Source organism: Camelus dromedarius, chromosome 13, assembly GCF_036321535.1.
Source record: "Camelus dromedarius isolate mCamDro1 chromosome 13, mCamDro1.pat, whole genome shotgun sequence".
Classification (NCBI taxonomy): Eukaryota; Metazoa; Chordata; class Mammalia; order Artiodactyla; family Camelidae; genus Camelus; species Camelus dromedarius.
The window spans coordinates 3295647-3313963 of NC_087448.1; the positions used below are offsets into that span (position 1 = coordinate 3295647).

An 18317-nucleotide genomic window follows, 5' to 3' on the forward strand; every position below is an offset into this window, starting at 1 on the left:
ATTTTCTCCAGCTAAATATCCTCACCTCTCCAACTGGTGAAACGTCATTCACGCTTCAGGGCTCAGGTCAAATATCAAATCCTTCCCTGATCCTTCTGGCTAAATAACTAATGTCACTATACTTCGTAATACGTCATTGCAATACATGTCCCTGTGTGTGTGTGTATGTACTAACGGTTCCCGTAACCGTCTACCTCCATAGACTGTGTCACTTCATATGAAGGATCATCATTTTTACAAATCTGCAGTGTCTGGTTTACAGCACACTAAAAAAAAAAAATCTGTGGCACAAATTAGAAAACAGACATCATAACAAATCCAGCCTTTCCATGAAATTCTTAAAAGCCCCGTCCTGACGTCCCAGTTTTTAATACATGTTAAATCAAATTAAATTCAGTGTTTTAAGGAAAATCGATTCCATCTTAAAAAAAAAAAAGCCTACTTCCACAGTATCTGGACTCTGTAGCAATAAATCTTTGAGTCCGTGGGTGAGGAAAGCATTCTGCATAACGAATAATCCTCAGTCATTAGGTTTTGAAATGTCATCCATAGAACTGCAGCACACTAGAAAAATTCTTGAAGTGAATGGTTGTGTACTCTTTTTCTAAAATGTCTTACTCTTTATTTCCCAGAAGCAGCCCTAGAGCCATCCATCTGTCCGCCTCCAGCAGGCTCAGGGGGTGGGGAGGGGAAGGGGTGGGAGGGCAGCAGGGGAGGGAGGGGAGAGGAGAGCCTGAACTTCAACCCATCAACACTTGGAAAAACCCCTAAATTGAAAAAAGTAAAGGTTAATGCCAAGGTGTCGGCATGGGGGGTGTACCTCCTGCCTACATTACTAAGGTCTCTTCTTATATTTTTCTATTCCCTATTATGTTATTGTTCCCATACCCTGGGTACACTCTCCTCTCACCCCAATCTACTCAGTCTTTAAGACCCAGCTCAGCTCTTCCCGACTGTGGTCCACTTAATCTTTCAGTCTGTGACCCCCACTACGAACACCCCGAGATTCTGTAACAAGCTGTCCCGCTTGCCGGTGACGTTGTTAATTACAGTCTGGGCCTCTCCAGGATCCAATCGTTTTTCTCAACTCTGGTGTCCTACTTGAACGTTAAGTACATACAGCTCATGTAATCAAATAAACTTAGAATTTATAGTCATAGATAATCAGTTCAAACCTTACTTCTCAAATGGATTAGCTGTTTAATCATGAGATTGACACTTAATTTTGAAAGACTTTTTCTTACCTGCATGATGAAAATGACAGTATCTATTTCACAGTGTTGTGAGCGTCGAGGGAAGTCATCATTCACAAGTGCTTTGTCAAGGCGAAGGCGCTTGCTATTTTCAATTTTTATTTCAGTGTCTTAAAATTTACACTAGTTCTGTTTAATGTCTTCAACTCAATATTTAGCTTGCTGGGAGGAGGGACTGACTATGTCTGGGCTTCAAGTCTCTCATCTAAAATGAAGATGCTAACGGCAACACTGTAGGCTTATTAAGAGAGCAAATGATCTCATGGGTCCGTGGGACCTAGCCAGGCGTTTTCACACGGACCAGATTCGGTAAGTTCATCTCTCTCTCCCCTTTTCTGTATGTTCTGGAAAGCCTACCACACAGCTTTGCAGTAGTGGCTGTTTCCTCTATTTTGAGAAAAATGTGTTTCTTCTCTAACTCCTCAGAAATGGGAATACTTTTTAAAAGAAAACCCCACCACAACAAAAGTATGGCTGCCCAGTGCAGTCCCTGTAAGTAGGACTTGACCTATAAAAAGCATAATTAAACATTAAAACTAGTATCACCCATCCCCATAGAACTATTAATAAGAATGCATCCCTCAACATTATGAATTTATTCTTAAAATACCTACGCATGTCTGCAACTTTTTAAGGTTGAAAATATAAAGAAATATCAAGCTTTCAGGGGGTAGGTAGAAAGACTTACCTGGCCTCCCTATTTAAAATAGAAACATGTCCTGGTCCCCCTCCTCACCCTTCATGCTGCTGATTCTCTCAACTTTGCCCTCATTTTTTTCACTTTTCCAATGTACTTGCCATTTTCTAGTATTATAATAAACTCACTAATTGTGTTTATTGATTATTTTCATGACTTTTCACCTCACTGCAATGTAATTTCCAACGGGCAGGAAACTTTTTTGTCTCTTTTCTTTTCTAATCAACACCCAACAACTGGAACCCTGCTCGGAACCGCGTAGGTTGGGGACGGTTGGAAGGGATGCAGTACCCCCTTCTGGATGCACTGGCTGACTTGCTTCCTGGACCTTCTGTTTCCCAAAACCTTAAACTTGATAAGAACAGGGTTCAGAGATTTGGTTGTCAGGTCACTATTTTCATTTTAAATACTTTTGTGGAAACTGAACAGAAGCCAGCTCTTGCAACACTGAAAAGAAGCCTCTCGTTATTAAAGCAGGGAAAAGAAAAACAGCACTCAGGGAAGATTCTGGTCAAAGATCACCATGACAGCAGCCAGCTGTTTCTGTTCTAGGAAGGAACACGCCCTTGCTGGGTAAGAGGCTGCAGTTAGCCTCGTTTGGCGACAAACTGGATGGTTGAGTTATACACTGCTTGCTTTCAACACCCATTTTACAGCCTCGTAACTAACGGAGGAGCCAGAAATGTCGATGAAGCAAAGACTGGACATTACAGACCCCTCAGACATCCCATCTTTTCTTGCAAAGGAGCTGGACTATGGATTTCAAGAAAGAAGACTCAAGAAGAGTATTGATACTTTTTATGTTTAACAATAAAATTGTTCACCCCAGTGAAATGCATAAGTTTCAATATGAGCTGTTAATTTCTGTGCATTATATTCAAAACACTGATTTAAAAAAATATTAAACACACTGTGGCTTCCTGGATGGTTCCTGAAACATTAAAAGGCATTAGTGTAAAAGCTGATGAAATTCAAAGAAAGTCTGGAGTTCAGTTATTAGTTAAATCCCAGTGTTGGTCTCCTAGTTGGGACAAAGGAACCCTAGTGATGTAAGGTGCTGACATTAGGGGAAATTGGATGAGGGGGGTTATGGTAACTCACTGCACTATCATTGTAACTTTTCTATAATTCTAAAGTAATTCCAGACTAAAACAATTATTTTAAAATGGAGAAAAATAAGCAGCTCATACAGCTCAATGTAAAAAAAACCAAACAACCCAATCCAGAAATGGGCAGAAGACCTAAACAGACATCTCTCCAATGAAGACATCCAGATGGCCAACAGGCACATGAAAAGATGCTCAACATCACTAATCATTTGAGAAATGCAAATCAAAACTACAGTGAGGTTCCACCTCACACCAGTCAGCATGGCCATCATCAAAAGTCTACAAATAAGAAATGCTGGACATTGTGTGGAGAAAAGGTAACCCTTCTACATTGTAGGAATGTAAATTGGTGCAGCCACTATGGAGAACAGTAGGGAGGTTGCTTAAAAAAACTAAAAATACAGTAACAACCCAGCAGTCCCACTCCTGGGCATATATCTGGAGAAAATTCTAACTCAAAAAGATATATGTACCCCAATATTCATAGCAGCATGTTTTACCATAGTTAAGACATGGAAGCAACCTCAATGTCCATCAACAGATTAATGGGAAAAGAAAACGTGGTGTACACACACACACACACACACACACACACACACACACACACACACACACGATGGAATACTACTTAGCCATAAAAAGGAGTGAAATAATGTCATTTGCAGCAACATTGATGGACTTAGAAATTATCATACTAAGTGAAGTAAGTCAGACAGAGAAGGACAAATATACAATATCACTTATATGTAGAATCTAAAAAAATGACACAAACTTATTTACAAAACAGAAAGACTCAGACAGAAAACAAACATCGTTAGTTGGGGGAAGAGAGTGGGGGGGCAAACTGGGAGTTTGGGATTGGCAGATACAAACTACTATATACAGAATAGATAAACAACAAGGTCCTACTGTGTAGCACAGGGAACTATGTTCAACGGCTTGTAGTAACCTATAATGAAAAAGAGTATGTATACATATATATATATACACAACTGAATCACTATGCTGTACGCTAGAAACTAATACAACATTTAAATCAACCATAATTCAGTTTTTTTAAATGGAGAAAAATAATTTAAAGTAGATTGGTCAGAATCTTACAAGAAATATTTTAAAGATAAAATACGGGCAAGTTTTCCTGCTCTTGTTTTTCTATTTCTTTGAATTGCTCCTGCCTTCACCACTATTTTTACTACTATAATTGAGAGAAGAATAATAAACATTACTAATAAAAAATAATTGTTATCTTTCTATCACCTAAAACATGGATTTCTGATAACTTTTAAATTCTCTACTGCATAACAAGGGAGAAAATAACAAGGTCACCTCATTTTACTAATAAACTGTTTCATTTTGGTAGGAACCCATTTGAAAGAATTCACTTTCTTGGTAACTTTGAAGATGTTTACCTTTAGGTTTTTGAAATTAACAGAATTACAGTTAAGTATGGGTTCAAAACATGGGTCACCATGACTGCGTTTGTGAAGAAACTTTCATGTGTAGTATTTTCAGAGCTGTATCACTTTAGTTCTTTTTTTATAATTGGGTATATCTCCAAATACACTGATGGGCTTAAAAGTGAATTTCTATCATGAGCCATTTGGCAATTTTAATCCTGGATTTCCCCACATTTCTATTTGTAATACCATAATCAGGAATTATCTTCTGAAACACACAAAACTTACTAAGACTTTCATCTGAAACAATACAATTAAGGAAAGCAACCCTGGAGCCCTAGTAGCAAACTCTAGAGCCAAGTAAAAGCACCATTTACCCCAGGGGCCCTGCAAGGGAACAGTCCACATGGGCGGGGGGCTGGTGGCGATGTCTGCCCTCGTCTATGGCTGTTCAGCTTGTGAGTTTCACCAACCTGTGTCCCAAAGACACGTGCCCTTTTCTGTATGTAAATAATACTTCATTAAAATAAAAAACATTAAATTAAATTGGAAATTCATTAAATTATAGGGAAAGAGGTTGCTGAATGCAGTAGCTTCTCTATGACTTGTGCCTCTACCTGAAGTGCCGGGAGGGTCTGAGGAAAAGGGTTTGCAGACCATCCCTGTGACTCTGACCCTGTAATCTGACTCATTCTTTGGTTACTCAGCTGTTTTAAAGGTCAAGTTAAAAAAAATTTCATAAGATGGCCTTTGATCAAAACCTGACAAATGAAAAAATAAGGGAAAATCCCTCCTTTGCCCAAAACAGTGCCAAATCACTCTATCTTACATGATATTGAGCCCCAAGTTGATCAACGCATACTCAGAGAATACCCACAGTGCACCTGCCGTGACGACATACAGAAGGAGAAACAGGACCAGACCACAGCAGTTCCTCTTTAGCTGCACAGACGGGATACACACAAATGAAGAGAAGGCAGCCTCCCTAGGTGGTATGTAACGCGCCCCAAACCCTGACGCGCTGGGCTTGCTGCGCGCTGGGGAGGCCAGGCCTTCCAGTCCCGCGTACTGGGATCTACTTACAAATTTGAAATAGACACAATAAACCCGAGGTGCCTGGTGAAATTCAGGCAGTGTTTATGGAAAAATAAGAATGGGTAACATTCTGCTGTGTTATTTAGCAATATTTAGCTAGGAACCTTTTTGACACAGTTGTAAGATGTGGCCTGCTGACACTGAAGAGTATATGTAGAAAGCAGAGTATTCTAGAAAAAAAATCTAGCATGCTATGATGATTCTGCTAGTATAAATCCACTAAGTATATTGATGTGGCTTAAAAATAAGTGTGAGATCAAATACTGTATCATTTACTGAAAACTCTGTTCATCTTTTAATAGTTTAACAAACTATTTGTAAACACTGAGACTCCAAAATAGCAAAAAAAAAAAAAAAAAGACCTTTTAAAATTAACTATAAAAGAAGAGTGAAACCTATATAAGGAAAACTTGTCTTACTGTGAAATTTAAAATTCTATATTTAATAGAGATATTAAAAAGTCTTGAACATATAAATTAAAGTGTGAAAATTCATTGTCTTCTTCAGAGTTAAGCTTTGATAAAACTCCAACAAAAACATGTATAAACATATATAGACAATTCATAAATCAGAAGAGAAACCAACACTTTGCAAGTAAAAGGGACAACCTACGGCTTCTGAGTTTTACTTAAAATAAATCACAGCAATTGGAATGGAAACAAACACAGAAGAAAGTTGCAGAGATTCAAACTACATAGCATTTCCTCAATTCCAAAAAAGGACTCTACCAAACAGAAAGCAAACAAAAATCATGGCATCTTAAGACAATTTTCTGGGTATATATTAATTTTGGAGTAGTGCTAAACAGAGTACATTTTCCCTGCACAAAAAGATAGTGTTTAAAACAACATTCACGCCAATTTCATTGACAAAGAATAGCTGATATTATATTACCTGTCACTAAGGTTCTCATCTTCAAATCTTTCATCTCTGATCTACGAATGTTGAGGGTATATGGAGAGAGAGATACAGAGATACAGCACTAAGTACTATGCATACATTTATATACTGTGTATCTGTACCCATATATACCATAAATATATACATATATATGTGCCATATATGTACTACATTAAAGGTCTATAAAAATCTGAGACAAGCGATGATAATGACAACCGTGATTACATCTGGGCTGTGGAAACTGGGTAAATTTTGATTTACTGGTTAGAATTTTCTGCTATTCTCCAAACTTTCTAAAAATTGCAAATTATTTGGGGAAAATTTTTTGTTATTATACAATTTTTGGATGCCATGGAAACACAAATAGGAAAAAAATACATGCAAGAAAATTTTTAAATATTAATAGAGGATATTTTGGAGAAGTGGGACTCAGGTAGTTATTGGTTTCTTACTCAATTCTTTTCTCCTTAAATCTGATGTAATGAGTCTACATGCTCTTTGGAATGGTAAAGTTAGGGTTCATTTTTAAAGAGGCAAGGGAACTCTCACAGAGAAGGTTGAAGGAGACTGAGGTATCACCCTACTGGATATGGAAGCTCATTATATTACAAAATTACTTTACATATTTTATTTAATACAGATAAATAGGGTAATAAATCAATGAAAAATAGTCTCAAGATAGATTCAACTATATGTAAGGAACTTAATATAACGCAGTTAGCTTTCCAACATAAATGAGTTAGTAAGAATCATCTAATTGATTTGGCTGAGATATCCTGCAGCAGTTTGGGAAGAAGAAAGGAAAGAAAGGGAAAGTTTAGGCTAGTCTAACATGACCTACCGAAATAAACCCCAGAAGTAACGCGTTAAATACCAAACTACAAACTAAACTATAAAAAGTCAGAATAGCAGAGAAAAGAACAGACTATTTAAGAGATTATTAACAAATACATTTTAGCTTTGATGTGTTAGAGAAAATCAAAAGAAAAAGTGTATCAAGTTAAAACATACCGATGAAAAACTCTGTACATGTTTTTAAAAAACAGCAAAATACTGTGATAATATTTACATCAAAATTTTGATAAACAAAATGTCTAATGTGGAGTTTACTGAAAATGATTTTAAAAATAGGACAAATGAGGGAAGTTGTAAATAAAAATTAGCAGAAGATAAAATTGGAAGTTATCAAAATACATGGAAAGTAGTTCATTCTTAATTTGTAAGACAGCAACAAATTAAATCACAGGCTTTACAACTACCAAACTAGCCAAAATAAATCTTTAAAGATAAAATGCTGTAAGGATGTGGAGAACTTTTACGCTGCATTTCTGACTGCAAACATTTATAATTCCTTCTGAAAGCAGGATGGCAGCAGGTAGCAAGGGCGAGAAAGCTGCTCATCCTCTGGCTCAGACATTCCATCTACGGAATTTATGTTGAATACATGTATACAATTCCTCAGAAAGAATGAGATCTGCACAAAAATTGGGCATGTTTGATAACAGCCCCAAAAAAAGCCAAAATTGGAAATGATCATGATAAATGACTGTGTGATAAATTAATACAGATGTGTGAGAATTACTTAGAAATAAAGAAAATGCATATTGTGCAAGAAGTGAACACAAATATATACCACAGTATATATGCTGGATTTTTTTCAATTATGTAGAAAATATAGATGATAAAATGCACAGTATGAAAATAATTGATATCTTAAAGAATAGTGAAAATATGAGTGTTTCCTAGTTTTACAATGTTTCAACCGAACTGTCTCTGATACTTGGCACAAAGATATGATAACCAGATACAAAATTTATGGTTTACAAAACAAAGAATTTTTTTTCACGAATAAGGCACTTAGTCAAAAACAAGCTTACGGAAGGAGCACCGTGTATGTGTGTGAGAGAGAGAGAGCGCACCCAGTCTGCCTGTCTCTCATGAACTTCTCTTCAGAAGTACAAACACATGTAAGTAAGTACACGTGATCACGGCCCCACAGTCACCGAGAAGGTGAGAGGACACAGGAGACGTGACGCTCCCTGTTCCAGTATAAGCCTGCCTGGCACCTTCTAAGGCCGCAGAAATGTTCCTTCAATACAAAAGGGAACAGCTCCAAGGACGTGTTAAATTGCAATACTGGCAAATGCAATGCAAATGTTCTCTTTCATCCCTGGAGTGAAGGCACTGGAGCTGAACGTTCTGGGAGATCCCACCAAATCTGAGGTTTCAGAGATCTGCACAGCTCTGTGGAACAAGTGAGCACGAAGAAAGGCAGATAAGGCAGAAATCACTAAAGAACTATTACAAGAAGATTATAAATGTGTGGACCTCCTGCAAAAGCGTACCTTGGAGAAAAGCTTTAAAATCAGTGTGTGTATGTGAAATACATTAAAAAAAATTAAAAAGATACAAAATAAAGCACAAACATGCACCTGCTCCCACAGTGACCTCCACGTGGTTTCACAGCCGTTACGCCCCTGCAGGAGACGTTGTCTTTGGCTGCCCTCCCCTGACCAGGTTCACGAAATCTCACTCTGCACTAGGACTGGTGCTTCTTTCCTGGGGTGACGGAGGATGTTCCTGACACAGGACTGAGCTATCTGTTTGAGGGGGAGTGTGAGCCCCTTTCCCCACCTCTACTGCTTAAACTGCCGCACACAAAACAATACCTCTATCCACAAAATCTGCTCATGGGAGGCCAAACATGCTGTCAGCCTATCACACCGGCCAAAGCTCAGCTTTGGAACCGGGCAGACAGAATACCATTCACGAGGAGAGCGCGCCGGGCGATGCAGTCAGTGTAGGACGCCGAGGAACACAGACAGCAGGAAATGGTCCGCTGTCACTCAGGCTAAAAGCCCCAGTCTGCACAGTTCCAGCAGGGAAACGGAGCCCCCCTGGCTGGGACGGTAAGTCTCGGTTTCCAGGTTCTGTTCAGCTCCCCTCTCCCTAACCCGATGCTCTCGTCCACACCTATGAACGGGGATCCCTGACTCCTGAAGGCTTCTGTGCCCCAAATGTACCTGTTTCTTCTGCATCCTGGGCAGCACGTTTATCCCTGCCGCTCCGACTGGAGTTGTTCTCTCCCGGAGCTGGTGGGGCCAGGATCGCCTGTGAAGAGATAAGCCCCAGGTTACTGGCAGGACGTCGGCTGGGGGGACCCCAGTGCCCAGCCGGGGCTGTGGCTGCTGCAGACTCACTTTCAGGGCAGAGGTGGTGAGGGGAGCCTCCCGCGGGGTGGCCCTGGGGACCGCAGCTCCTGCCTGGAGTGGGGCTGGCAGCTCCCCCCACCGCTGGTCCCGCAGTTCAGCCCGGAGGCGCCCCAGCTCCTCCTGCAGGGAGACCACCCAGCAGAAAGACAGCACCGTGAGGCAGCAGGACAGCAGGGCCAGCAGCAGGGTCATGGCCAGCAGCTTCCCATCTCTGGAGAAGCAGCCAGAGGGGCTTTCCTTCTGGGGGAGGATGGAGACTGTCTCCTCCAGTTTCATTTCTTCTCTTCTCTTAAGGCAAGGAGGAAGGCGTGCTGGCTCCCCTCTGGACTCATCCATTTCCCTCCTTGAACTTTGCAGGTTCGGACCTTCAGCATAAGTGACCACAGAGAATGGATCATTTCCTGTTATCTGCGTTTGCTGGTGCCCTACACTGACTACACGGCCCGGCCGCCCGGCGCTCGCCCTCAGGAGAGTTCTCCTGAGTTCTCCTCTCCCTGCCGGGCTGCATCTCTGTCCCTACTGCAAGGATAGGTCTTCCTGGCATTCGCCCTTCTATCTGATTGCTCAATCGGCCTTCCTCATTTCACTTTCAGTTTTTGTAAGAATTTCAATGGCATCTCAAAACACTCATGCACAAACGGGCCCCTTCAATCTACTGGTTGGAAGGAACTGGGGGTCTGGCCCAGCGCACTTCAGAGAACTTTGCAGATATGGAGGTGTTTGTTTAAGGGGCTCCCCCTCAGGGACTGGGAGGGAACTGGGTCCGCTTTGGGGCCATGTGGCTTTGCAGAGAAGTAAGGAAGGGACATTAAAGTTCCTGCTGGCGTAATAAAAATAATTAATGTGAAGGTCAGATAAGCTAAGTCCTTTAGCAATGAACTGTGCTCAGCTGGAGAGATTTATGAACAGTCTGGAAGGAGGAAATAAAATGAAGTGTCGTCAAAGGAGGCACAGAAGTCCGCTGGGACTATTTGCCTCATTTTCCTCTTCACAGTGTGATAAAAAGAAGGCGACTAAATGTTGGAGACCTACTTGGATTAGATGGTCTGCTCGTGGGAGCCTCTGCATGAGGGCTGATGCATTTCGAAGGGCAATCTGCTCCATCTCCTTCCTTCTAGGACCCCTACAGGGGAGTCAGCCACCCAGGATGCCCAGTCCTGAGGAGTGGTCCCACCTCTGCTGTCCCCACTTCTGGGGCTCGGGCTGACTCTGTCTGGGGGCAATCGACCTTATCTCAGCTCCCGATGCCCGAGTCCTGCCACTAACTGCTCTTCCCTGAAGCAGCTTATCTGCGAGTCACGTGAGGTTGACCCCGCCCCAGTCTAACGTGTATCCGGCACTGCCTGACTTGAGCCGGAGGGACTTGTGTCAAGTCTCCACTGTTGGACGCGGTGTGGTTGTGAGGACACCCATCCCGCCTCGCCCGATGGCTGGCTCCTGGCCGGTGCCGGGGTTCCGGCCGCCCTGCCCCCAGCACGCATGCATCACTAAGGAGCTGCAGGCCAGCAAAGGGTCCTGAGCACCCACCAGGCCGGCCAGCACCACTGCCCTGTGTGCTAAGACGGCCCTATCCCACCCACACTGCTCTGCTGCCCTCAGAGAGGAAGCTGCAGAAATAACCTGAGTGAGGGCACGGCCCCAGAGCCCGGTGCAAGTCCCGGCCCCCTCAGTCACCTTCCTGGGGCAAACCCGCAGCCTCTCTGTGCCTCAGCATCCTCATCGGTTAGATGGGCGTTCACCGTCCCCAAGAACCGAGGTGAGGCTCACAGAAATGCAGGACAAGCTTCAGATGCTTGCATCTGTCATTCATTTCCATTTCCATTCATTCCACTCATTCACTACGTGAAATACATTTCATTCATTCATTTATTCAGTACGTGAACTATTTTTCATTGTGACAAACAGTACTGCCATAGACATCTCTGTCCCTGTCCCCCTGTGACAGCTGCAGGGTTCCCAGGCACACACCTGCTGGAGAACAGGCGCATGGTCACCTTGATCAGGTGCCTCCGAGCTACCTCCGAGGGGTGCCTGATCTCCTATCTCACTAAGTATGATGTCACCAGACATTCCTTTTTACCTACTGGGATGGTTATTTATTTTTTCCTTCGTATGTGTAAGTTCTAAGACCATTTTAGACTTTCAAAATCTTCTTTTAAAGTAAAAAACTGTTTGAATGATTACGTGGGTCCCCTGCCTGTTCTGTAATCTCTCGGGTGGAATTTTTCTTCTATAAGTGGGTGTGCAAACTCCTGTGTGTGGTACAAGCCTTTTGTCAGAGTCCTTGTTTCCAGACCCCTTCAGGATGACACATACTAGACAATATTTCAATTTTTAAAAAAGGATTAGTTTGGGGAAGACTTTCCAACTGAAAGTAAGTGAAACTTGCTCCGATGATACGTGTGTGTATACATCCACAGAGAAATAAAGGAATTCAAGATGGTGGTAGAAACCAGCTCATTTCTTCTTTCACCCTGGACATCTGCAGCCACCGCTTCTTTCTGTGAACAGACCTTCTTCCACTTCTTTGTTTCTTAATTGAAGTAGACTTCATTTCCGATGTTGCGTTAGTTTCTGGTATACAGCACAGTGATTCAGTTATACGTGTACATACACACATATGCTTTTTCAGATTCTTTTCCATTATAGGTTACTACAGGATACCGAATGTGGTTCCCTGTGCTGTACAGTAGGACCCTGTTTATCTGTTTTATATAGAGTAGTGTGTATCTGCTAATCACCAACTCCTAATTTATCCTTTCCCCCTTTTCCCCTTTGGTGACCGTAAGTTTGTTTTCTGTGTCTAAGAGTCTCTCCTCTCCGTGTTCTGCTGTAAAAGTTCTACAGAGAAAGGAAATAGTTTGCTTTTGGGAATTACTTCTGCCTTCATTGCTCTACTGGGAGAGCACTGAGCAGTCTGCCTGCCTGCAGCCACTTAGAAACAAGGAGCCAGTCTTGCATCAAGCAGGGGGCACCCCAAGCAGAGAGGGCTGGCGCTTCATCCACAAGAGGCCACAGGCCTTGCCGCCACCCCTGGCCACCGCCACAGGCTTGTCTCCGCCGCCCCTGCACAGTTCAGCACCTCTGAAGACAGGGAGAAAACCAAGCGGCATTTATGTGCCCTTGAATTTCTCATTAGAGGAACAAAAGGAAGTTATTCCTCCATAAATCAAAGATCCGTTTCCTGCAGAGGAAGTGGGTTGACGATAGATGTAACTGAAATTCTGTTCCACAAATGGCAGGTCCATGTGCATCGCCTAGCTGGCCACACTCCCATGTCCTCAGGGCTGTGTGTGAGCCAGGTTCTCCGTCTGGATTCAGCAACTTTTCGTCCTCTTCCTTGTCTCCACTGGCGCACTGAACATTCTGCAGCAGAGCTAAAACAGCCTTAATACACAAAGTGAGCGCCGTGGTCGTCGTCCCGCCCACTCCGGAGAGGGCAGCTGGGAGCCTGTGGGGGTGCATCTGAAAGGAGTTTCTTTCAGTGATGAGTTCATCTGATGGACTGAGGCACAGCATAAAGCAAACATCTGCTCTTTGACCACTGGTTTCTTATACCGACAAGCTCCAAAATAGTCAGAAAGCTTAACTTCTGGCTTAACAATCCTATGAAGAATTGGCTGGTTTGGGAAATCTCTCCTATATTCATTTCTCTGACAAAAAAAAAAGTGTCTTTCTTGAGGATTGGACTGCGCCAGCATGGAGACGACAGCTCTTTCAGCTTTGCAGATCTGCCTCAAAACAGAACTAGGTAAAACTGGTGTCCGAAAGTGCTCAGAAATGGACAATAGTTTGATGCAAATAATCATTACCTTTCAGAAAAAAATCATGTCGTTTTCTGGTAGAAATATATACATGCAGTCAGTTGCTATTACAGTTACAGTGAAACTTGATTTGGAAGTTTGATTTTGAAGGCCTAAGTGCCAGTCATTCTGTAATTTAACCGTGAAGTAATGGTATGTTTTTTAAAACAGGCAACTCCGGTCATTTCTTATACAACAAACACTGTCATTGCCTGGCAATGCTGATTTCTATTTCTTAGTTATTTCCAAAGAGAAGTGTGTATGCGCTTGCTGGAGCTTACTTTTTGTCACTTTTGGGGAAAAAATCCAGTTTTGTAAGAACTCAGACTCATTCGTGAATGAGTCATCAGTTTGTAGTGTAACTCGTTTCAGATTGAATGCTCTTGAACAAGTGTTCATTAAGTGTGTTTTTAAGAAATTTGTTTACTTCAATACTCTTTTCAGCTAGAGTGCAATTCAGTTTGTTATTCTTTCCTTTTATAATACTTACAAGAATATTTTCAACAGTTTTAAGATGAATATGTGTCCATCAATGTGATCGTCTATTTTATATACACCAGTCAATTTTTCTATGTTACATGCCTGGCACCCAGAACACACACTGACACAAAGGGAACATTCAAACAATACCTGGTCAGATTCAACCACCCCCAAAATACTGGAGAAATGATGACTTCTATCCATGCAGGAATTATCATTTATGCAATTTTCTCTGTCTTCAAACACTTAATAAAGCAGAGCTTGTAAACCTTTTTAGTAATTTATTTGAACTTGTGCTTATTAAATGTGAGAAGTAAAACAATGTGGGTCGGGTGTACAGGCTCTGAAGTCAAGACACATCCGTACGCCACATTTGGTTTTACCCTCTTAACAGCCTCTTTCCTGCCCCAAACCTAGACCCTGATTTTGTTCAGACGTCCACCTTGGCGGCCTGCTGACCAGTTGCACACGTACATCCTGCAGTGCGGACCTGGTGACTCCACCCGCATCCACAATGACGGCTGAAAGTAGACGGAGGAGAACAGTTTCTAACAATCAGATGTGGGGGAGCTCCTTGGGGGGCTCATGAGAAAGAGCCTGTCATCTTTAAAGGGAAATATAAGAAAAGACACTCTTCCTGCTCTGTCGTGCATCCAGACAGGACGTCCTAGAATTGCTGGCTGTCCACCCACTGCTGTGCTGTCGGGGCCGACAGGTGCAGGGTAGATCAGGGTCCCGAAGAAGACCGGGGTCTCTGGCTGTGCCCTCGGGCTGCTACGTGAACCCACTCTGTGTTCCCTCTTAGGGGGCTTCTTACGCTGGGTAATATTTTTTCCTTACCCTCCAAGCCAATTTGAGACAAAATTAGATGCTAATGCCCCCAAAGAAATCCTAACTAATTCTGCTGGCATGAGGATATGTTTATTCCTACAACCAAAGAACTTTGTATAGAACCGTTTCAAGTGTTCTTCCAGAATTTTCCCAAATGTCCACATTTTAAAACCTACAATGCGAACAGAGAAGGTTGGCACCCATTGCTAGAAAAACTAGTTTATTCATGAAGAAAGGTCTTCCTACTCTAAAGCTACCTTGTGATAACTCCAGTAATACAGCAGAGTGAGGAAACCTGAGAAAACAGAATCTTTAAAAGTGCTGTTATGTGGTGAGGTGTTGAATGGATCTGTCTTTTCCGTGTGGAACCAGAATATATCGTCACCTCTTTCAGAAAGGAAAATACAAAATCAGAATTGAGGGCTACCGGTTAAGGAAGGAATTACCTCCAATTAAAGGAAAATCAAGGTATTCTAAGAAAAATGCAGCACGAACCCCTCTCTCTCCTCCCTACAGGCTCGGACTCAGCCATCCTTCCTGAGCCAAACTGCAGAGGAATTGGAGGCAGGTGGGTGTTAGCACGACCCTGGGCTCCGACAGCGCCCTAGACAGAAAAAAAAAGGGATCCAAGGCTCTTCCCCTCAGAGCAAGGCTTGACAATATTGAATCTGAGACTGGAGTCTCCGTGGATCTCGGAATAAATGGGAGAGCAGAAGTCTGTGGACCCCAGGTGGGGTTTGCCATCAGCTCCACATCACTGTGCCAGGGGTGCTTGACCTTGAGAGGACATGGAGGAACAAGGTGAGCAGGGTTAGTGCCCCGTCCCCGAGCTGGGAGAATGGAAGCGGACAAAGGGAACAGAAGTCTCCCCCAAATGCGAATGCCTCCTCAGGAGACTGTGCGCTTCCCTGCTGATACAAAGCCGGCCTCTATGGATGGAGACGTTTTGACTTCCTACCAGCTGAGCCCTTGAAGAAAACTGATGAGACGCCTAGGAGAGGCGAGCAGGGCCACAGAGAGGAGAGGACACAGAAGTCCTCCTGCACAGACACCCAACAGAGGTGACAGTGGCAACTAGAATCTTAAAAATTAATAGAAAATCCAATTGCAGGAAACTTTCATAGAAACTAAAAAACATGCCCATAAATTTTCCAATTAAACTGCTTAATGGATGCACTGAGGGAAAGGACGGTCACTCCGGAGCTCTGAGTTACTGGCCTGCTGGCTTAAGTGCAAGGAAAACCTCAAAACACAGAGTAGAGACCTGACCCGTAAAACACAGGAGACATGAAGGGCAGGGGGTGCGGGTGGGGGAAGGGAGAACAGATTAAAAGATTTAAAAACCTGGAGAAGGAAAAAAAAAAACCTTTCTTAATCTATGAAAAACACAAACCTACAGTTTGAAAGGGCTCACCCAGTGGAAATTCAGAAAAACAGACCCAAGCAAGACCTGATGAAATTCCTAAACGTAGCAAAAATGTGTGGGACACATGGAAAATAAACACACTGAAGTTCGTGAGATGGATTTAAGTCTACTTTTACAAGGAAAATGACAGCTTCAACTGCGAATTAGAGAAAAGAATGGGAAAAGGTGAGCGGAGCATACAGTTCCCAAAGTCCTAAAAAATCAAAGACGCAAAAGCAAATGAATCTCAAAGACAAAGAAATATAAAAAGAAGGGAAGAAATTAAGAAAGTAGACAGCAAGCCAGTGCACAATAGAGAGGATAAAGAAATTTTGTTATGAGACGACGAATAAAATGAGTAATTTGGGGGAAGACAAACTGAAGAAAAAAGTACAAATCTGCACCAACAAACGAACGATGGGACATTTCTAGAGCTACTGCCGATGTTCAGGGGTAATAAAAGGGTATTATGAATACAGTTTTGCAGCGGTAATAAGGGGAAATGCGAGTTTACATACATTTCCATTGTGGGCAAGAAAAATGAAACCATAAAGCAGGGATGCTGAGTGTCAGATGAAGGACAGCCACCATCCAGTCCTTCGTAACGCTCTAGGTGCCAGAACGAAAGAGAAACGGAAAACTCCTGCTTCACGGAGCTTAAGTTCTACTGTATAAGATCACCCATGTTGAAAATTTTATTTGAGAGATATATGCAATGGTTTCTTACCTGGTTTTCCATTTCAATTTCAAGCTGTGGCACTTTTTTTTAGTTGTCTACTTGTGCTTTCTCCCTTCGCTGCAGGAAAGGATAGCCAAAACTCACTTGTTTAGTTACTGCTGTCCAAGTGATTGGGAGACGGTTTTACTTCCCATCTTTGTAACTGGCTTCATTCTACTTTTCTTGAATTTCCTTTGTTTTTCTCTGTTCTAACTTCTTCAGTTGAATGCTTAAGCATTCACTGACTTTCTTATTTGATCTCAACACACAGACAATTAAATTTCCCATGACCATTGCTTAATGAAATTCAATCCTATTTGATATGCAATGTTTTTATCATCAGCACTTTAAAGAAAACCTGACACTTTGGTTTGGATTTTTAGTTCAACTAGAAAGTCATTTTGAGAGATAGTTGTTAATTTGTTTTAGTTTTCAAGCATTCTTCCCATTTTCTTACTAATTTCTACTTACTGCGTTATACTTTTTTTTTTTTTACTATTTCTGTTTATAAAGTTTAGTTAGAGTTTCTGTGGATTAATATTGTCATTTGGGTGAATATTCAATACACAGGTACTTGAAAATAAGATACATCCTAATTAGTTTTATTATTTAAGCCTGCATATCCTTGTTTTTGAATACGGTCTGTCACAGACCAGCAGAGATCAACTAAAGTCTCCTACAACTAGTGTTTTGTCTGCGTAGTCCCCATTATTTCTCCTACAAACTTTATGATTATTGATGCTGTATTATTGATCACTATATTATTTAGTACAAGGATATTCAAAAAGAGGAAAAGATACTCATATCTATGAAAAAGATTTTTTTCCCCAAAAGTACAAGAAGGCTTAAAAATTTAATCAGCATTAACAAGTCAAAACAGTAGTTTTTTTACTGCTCTGACGGATGGTTTGCAAAGACTGTGAGAACAACCATCTGCAGGAAGCCCGCTTGGGACTTGGCAGCTCGTCCTCTCAGAGGCTCCCCGTGTTCTCACCCCTGGACCTGAGCTGGCCTTGTGCGCTGCTTTGATCAGCAGGACACAGCTGATGTAACCGAGTTCCGGTTTCCACTCTCTGGGACTGCTTCCCTGAGACCACCATGTAAGAATGTCAGTGGGGGATGAGGAGGCACACGGAGAAGCACCAAACTGTCCCAGCCACGAGCCAGCATCTGCTGCCAAATGTGAGCGTGAAGCCGTCTTGAACATTCCAGCCCAGTGTGGCCGCCAGGAACGTGCAGCCACAAGAGAGAACTGAGGTGGGACCCGCAGAAGAACCCCCCAGAAAACCTACAGAATCACAAAGGCAATAAATCATCACTTTTAAAAGCCACACTTTTAAAAGCCACCCTAACAAACATTAGGGTGGTTTGTTACTTAGCAACAGGTAACTGAAATATCGCATTCACTGATTATAAT

General features: G+C 42.2%; 1 protein-coding gene across 2 annotated transcripts in view; it reads right to left on the reverse strand.

The window, feature by feature from the left end:
• TNFSF13B (TNF superfamily member 13b) overlaps positions 1-10369 on the reverse strand; it is a 31243-nt gene extending 20874 nt beyond the window's left edge. The window contains exons 1-2 of one of the 2 annotated variants that reach the window (XM_031466307.2): positions 9652-10369; positions 9475-9562 (exon numbers count right to left, since the gene is read on the reverse strand). In XM_031466307.2, the coding sequence (XP_031322167.2) occupies positions 9475-9562; positions 9652-9999 (436 nt within the window). In that variant the 5' untranslated portion in view covers positions 10000-10369. The remainder of the gene's footprint in view (positions 1-9474; positions 9563-9651) is intronic. The other variant, XM_064492983.1, reaches the window with a different exon arrangement.
• Between the last annotated feature and the right edge of the window lie 7948 nt (positions 10370-18317).